The sequence below is a fragment of the Hyalella azteca genome, unplaced genomic scaffold (genome assembly GCF_000764305.2).
Source record: "Hyalella azteca isolate HAZT.00-mixed unplaced genomic scaffold, Hazt_2.0.2 contig8819, whole genome shotgun sequence".
Taxonomy (NCBI): Eukaryota; Metazoa; Arthropoda; class Malacostraca; order Amphipoda; family Hyalellidae; genus Hyalella; species Hyalella azteca.
The window spans coordinates 16,605-22,730 of NW_025938904.1; the positions used below are offsets into that span (position 1 = coordinate 16,605).

The 6,126-nt window shown below is 35.6% G+C and overlaps 1 protein-coding gene across 1 annotated transcript in view; it reads left to right on the forward strand.

Annotated features, from left to right (window-relative positions):
- The window catches only part of LOC108679801 (DNA-directed RNA polymerase I subunit RPA1), a gene marked incomplete at its 5' end in the record, with an annotated part of 21,779 nt that extends 16,128 nt beyond the window's left edge, over positions 1–5,651 (forward strand). The window contains 6 exons of the mRNA XM_047881780.1: positions 127–318; positions 1,158–1,286; positions 2,605–2,769; positions 3,883–4,020; positions 4,632–4,677; positions 5,225–5,651. Of these exons, the coding sequence (XP_047737736.1) occupies positions 127–318; positions 1,158–1,286; positions 2,605–2,769; positions 3,883–4,020; positions 4,632–4,677; positions 5,225–5,337 (783 nt within the window). The remainder of the gene's footprint in view (positions 1–126; positions 319–1,157; positions 1,287–2,604; positions 2,770–3,882; positions 4,021–4,631; positions 4,678–5,224) is intronic.
- Positions 5,652–6,126: the final 475 nt, after the last annotated feature.

The window sequence follows — 6,126 nt, forward strand, 5'->3', positions numbered from 1 at the left end:
GTATTCGTTGATTTCGTGTTAATGTTTGCACGTGTGCGATTAGTGTTATAGTGACGTATTCGTGTGTGATTTGTGTTGTAGTGACGTATTCGTTGATTTCGTGTTAATGTTTGCACGTGTGCGCAGGACGCCGCCGCAGGGAATGACCCTGACACAGACCTGTCCGACAAAGCTCGTCAGAAGAGGCAGGACGAAGAAGATTACGATGATGATGAAGAGGATGAAGAAGAGAAGGAGGATGAAGGGGATGATGAGATGGAAGTTGATACAAAGAAAGTCCCCAGAGAGAACGGAGATGACGATGAAGAGGACGAAAATGTTAGTATTTTAATTATATTAAATTATTATTAATTTAATTTTTTATTAATATTAATTTCATTAATATTAATTTTATATTTTTATTAATATTAACAATATTACGAATATTATGAATTTTATTAATTTTATGTTTTTTATTGGTATATATATTAAATATTAAGAATATTATGAATACTACTTAATATTACGCCAACGAATATTAAGTATTTTTTCATTCGTTGGCGTGATGATGTTGTAAATTTCATATACCTAGTTATCATTTCAATATTTTTCCTTTAAATTTAATAGTAGCGATTGGCTTCTGAGTTTTTTCATAACGAACAAATGAATACACTCGTTAGCAAAAAGTTACTCAATATAAATTCTTAGTTTTTTTTTGTTATTGATTAGTTAGCGACCACAATACTTATTCAAGAATGAGGCAAAAATCATAAAGTTATAGAGTACCTATTAATGATATTAATATTCAAGTATTAATAACTATATAACTGTAATTGTATAACATTACTTATACATTATATTACGATATTATATACATTAATTAGTGTACCTTTTATCAGAAAGTTTGAGAAATCAAACTCAAAAGAAGTTCTTAATAAAATTGGCATTATTTTTAACCAAACATTATTACATCACTATGCATTGTATAACATTGTGCAGGAAATCGAAGCTGACACAAAGTTTTCAGGAGCCAGAGGGCGCTCAGCGCTGTCGCCATTACTGTATACTTTTTATCAGAAAGCTTGAGAAATTAAACTCAAAAGAAGTTCTTAATAAAACTGGCATTATTTTGAACCAAACATTATTACATTACTATATACTGTATAACATTTGTGCAGGAAATCGAAGCTGACACAAAGTTTTCAGGAGGCAGAGGGCGCTCAGCGCTGTCGCCAGACGAGGTACAGCGGCGCGTGAAGGCCGTGGTGGCCATGAGCAGCAAGGTCGTCGCTTATGAGTTCGATACCGTCAAAGCACCAAATCATGCTGAATTCTGCTCCAAATCATTTTGATTGCATCACAGAGTGATGGTGAATGCTGCACTCAACGATGATGAATCAATAATTAATTATACAATATTAATATCTCTAAGATGTCCTAGGCTGCATTGGCGAAGTATGGTGTGAAGTGACTCTATGGTGAATGCATCGCGCAATGATGGTGAATGCTTCATAGAATGAAGGTGAATGCTTCACTTAATGATAGATCATTCAATACCGAATGATGGTGAATGCATCACGAATTGATGGGTAATTCAGTACCGAATGATGGTGAATACTTAACCGAATGATGGATAATTCAGTACCGAATGATGGTGAATGCATCACAGAATGGTGGGTAATTCAGTACCGAATGATGGTGAATGCATCACAGAATGATGGGTGATTCAGTACCGAATGATGGTGAATGCATAACAGAATGATGGATAATTCAGTACCGAATGATGGTGAATGCATCACGAATTGATGGGTAATTCAGTACCGAATAATGGTGATTGCATCACAGAATGATGGATAATTCAGTACCGAATGATGGTGAATGCATAACAGAATGATGGATAATTCAGTACCGAATGATGGTGAATGCATCACAGAATGATGGGTGATTCAGTACCGAATGATGGTGAATGCATAACAGAATGATGGATAATTCAGTACCGAATGATGGTGAATACTTAACCGAATGGTGGGTAATTCAGTACCAAATGATGGTGAATACTTCACCGAATGAATATCTCCAGCATGCTTGTAGTCAAATTAACATAGACGCAAAGGCTGTATTGTCGCCTTGAATGTGGTTCGGCATTCCACGAACCGTCGAATGAACTAAACTATAAGGAGACTGCCTGAATGGTTGAAAAAAATATTGATAATTTGAAATTGATAAATTTGAAAATATTGATAATTTTAGCGTGGCCACATTAGTGGCGAAAGCCATCCCAGAAACTGCATGTGTTTTTATGGATAATTTTTTCGATTCGTGAAATTAAATTTTAGGCTGCTTTTTACGTATTTATTTTTCTATTGCTTATAATTTTACTTAGTTTTATTTATTTGGTGGAAATACATATATATTGTTTCTGATTTATTAGCATTGATTTCTTTTGAATTAAATTGATGAATTTTGCTATGGGATCTGACTCAGAGCATCGCAAACTGCGGTCGTAAGTACGATAGCTTTTGCTTTTACTTCAATACCACTTATCATGTGAAAGTACTGTATATTGTTACTGAATTATTATCATTGATTAATTTGTAATTGAATTAAATAATTTCACCGTGGCAGCTGACTCTCTGCATCGCAAACTGTGGTCGTAAATACGACTTCAAGAGCATCGTAAGCAACACGGCGGGCAAGGCTTACGTCAACAAAGTAGCGGGCATCAAACGGGCCTTCGTTGAAGAAAAAGACGGACAGCTTCTCCTCAGGACCGAGGGTGTCAATATCTACGTAAGCTCCATATTTGAGTTCAAAATTGACATCAATTTTTATTGTACATTTTTCTTATTCAACATTGATTTTGGGTTATAAATCGATATTGATTTGGCTTCAAAGTCAACCTTAGTTTAGATCGAAGTCGATATCAATCTGGATTCTAGATTTGTTATCGATAAAGGGTCAAAATTTGCATCGATGTGTATTATACTTTGACTTAAGTGCCAAATCGACATCAATTTGGGTTTGAAGTCATGTTTGATTTGAGTTAAAATCGACTACAATTTGAGCTCGAAATCGAAACCGATTTGAGTTCAAAATCGACAACGATTTGAGTTCAAAATCGACAGCGATTTTTGGTTTCAAAATTGACAACGATTTGAGTTCAAAATTGACAACGATTTGAGTTCAAAATTGACAACGATTTGAGTTCAAAATTGACAACGATTTGAGCCCAAAATCGACCACGATTTGAGTTCAAAGTAGACAACGATTTGAGTTCAAAATCGACAACGATTTGTGTTCATAATCTACAATGATTTGAGCTCAAACTCGACTTTGATCTGGGTTCAAAACTAATGCCAAATGTTCGAATTGTTCTTAATATTTGGTAAAATTATTCCCTCTAATTAATAATGATCATTGGAAACCTGATTTATTTGATAAATATCAATGTTTACAATTTTTGTCATTGATCATATATCTGCCAAGGGTGTCAACGACGTCGTAAGTTTTATAGGCATCAACTTGCAAGCCTTAAACCCATATCATTATCATTAATTGTTAACTATCACTAAACACTTGATTACTCCACGAATTTTGAATAGGATTAATTTTGTAGTGTGTTCGAGATGGTGACAATTTCTGGTAACATACATTCTTTTTATGCTCATTTTTCTCACCTCTATATGATGTCTATTAGCATGAATTTTTCTGCAAACTGTATTATCTCTCAATTGTTTTAACAACCTCTTCACAAATACTATGACCCCTTCATTTTTAAGCACACTAGCGTACCCTGATCATAAAGCACACTAGTTTTATGTCTGATTGCTTAATTCATTTTGGTAATTTGCAGCTTAATTCATTTTGGTAATTTGCAGCTTAATTAATTTTGTTAATTTACAGAAATTGATAGAATGGGCACACATGCTGGACATAAACCGTCTGTACACGAACGATATGGCTCGCACTTTTGGTATCGAAGCGGCGCAGCGCTCCATCATCAGAGAGATCCGCGCCGTGCAGGATGCCTACAACATTGAGGTGTGTAGGCCGCTTTAATCCCATCACATTGTTCCATATTCCATTTAATCCCATCATATTGTTCCATATTCCATTTAATTCCATCATATTGTTCCATATTCCATTTAATTCCATCATATTGTTCCATATTCCATTTAATCCTACATGCAGGATGCCTACAACATTGAGGTATGTAGGCCGCTTTAATTCCATCATAGCAATCAATGCATTTATCTACATATGATCCGCACAACACCAAATACAAGTGACGTAATTTACCCCTAGCCAATACTGTCCGGTGTGACTTTCGGCGCGAGATGGCTCGACCTGAAGATGGCTCGACCTGAAGCGCTAATTCCATCATATTGTTCCATATTCCATTTAATTCCATCATATTGTTCCATATTCCGTTTAATTTCATCATATTGGTTCATATTCCAACCGCTATTGTTCCAAATTGATATGTGTTATTGATAGTTGATACGCGTTATTTTACCATATTAGTGTATAATATTTTGAGGTGTGTTGGTGATATCCGTTATTCTCTCATAATAACGGTTCATAATATTGAGACACGTCGATAATCTCCGATATTGTTCGAAAATAACAGCCTACAATATTGATGTACGCAGACCTTAGAGTTCTTTAATTCAGTCAGCAAATCGGCCCTTGTCAATGGTGAGTCCAGTATTAGGTTCTGACGCCTTAATTAGAGTTCTTAATTCCATCAGCAAATCACTGACGGATTTTTAAGCTAAGTTCTCCAATCATAGACGTGAAATCAGCCGTTACGCGTACATGAGCCAGTTTTGATAATACGGCCCCTGGCATAAATTAGTGTTGAGACAATACCCCTAAGTCTTAGGATTAGCTTATATAACCACTCATTGTGTATATTATAAAGTAACCATCAAGCGGCAGCACGCCATGTGTTGGCGCATAATCCATGGTTAATTTTATCGTGTAATTGCCAGTTTACACTATTCTCTAAGCTAACATTTGTCAGTTACTGTACATTTGACCGTAACATTGTTTCACGTTCTTTTCCAGCACTGACGAAAAGCTTTAATTTCGATCATTTATTCCTAGCTCCCTTTTAATGTCGATAAAAATTAGAATAGCTTGCCTAACCTCCCATTCTCTAAGTATTTTTGTATTTTGTTAAATAAATATGTATTTTGTTATTATTCATTTTTATTGAAAAAAATTCAATCTCATCTTGCAGGAGCCCCGGACAGAATGCAGTCTCCATCTGCCCGCATTGCAACCGGTCAGGTGGTTAGGATCGGTACAAACCTCATGGACATCCTGGTCGATATTTCCCGATCTTTGGGATAACTCGTGGATATCCTGGTCAATGTTTCCCAATCGTTGGGATAAATGTTGCGATTAGACGTTAAGCCCTCTTTTCATGGTGCATGATTCAACTTGTCGAATAAATAATCTGGCTTATGATCAGGTTCATGATGCTGCCAATTGAACTTTTCGCAACAAGAAAATGTGTTTCATTCCAATCCCTAATGTAGATATTGACTTATTATTTGGCCTGTGAATGTTTTTTTGATAGTAACTTATATTTTTTAACCCTTTTTCCAAGGATATATTAAGCATCAATGCTATTCGTACATTAAGGCCTGAACTCGAGAGTCCCGTCATTACACCAAGTCATTAGTAAATTGACAAAAATTTAAGTACTGAACGTGGTTTTTTTTTAGTATCAATTTTTTTTACTCATTTGATTCCGGGTTCAAAATGGGAATTGTATGCCATACGACTGGCATTTAGGACTTATATTGACAAGGTATTGTTTCTTATTTTTCTCGCATCAGAGGAATTCAGGCGTGTGGCCTGACAAATCTCAAGTCTTTGGCGTTTAATAAAAGTTGAATTGACTTATTTTTTCCATGTTAGTATTTTAGCCTTGGTTTTAAACGTGGAAGGTAGGGATATTTATATGTGGTCAAATTAGACGAAGCCTTTTTAGCGCATTTTCTCATTTATGGAAAAAAGGCGCTATTGTGCTCGTCATGTCCCATGGTTGAACTATACTAGTTCAACCATGGTCATGTCCGTCCGTGCACGAGAAAATGCGCTCTCTGTCGCTCATTGCAATGAGTACTGATCTAT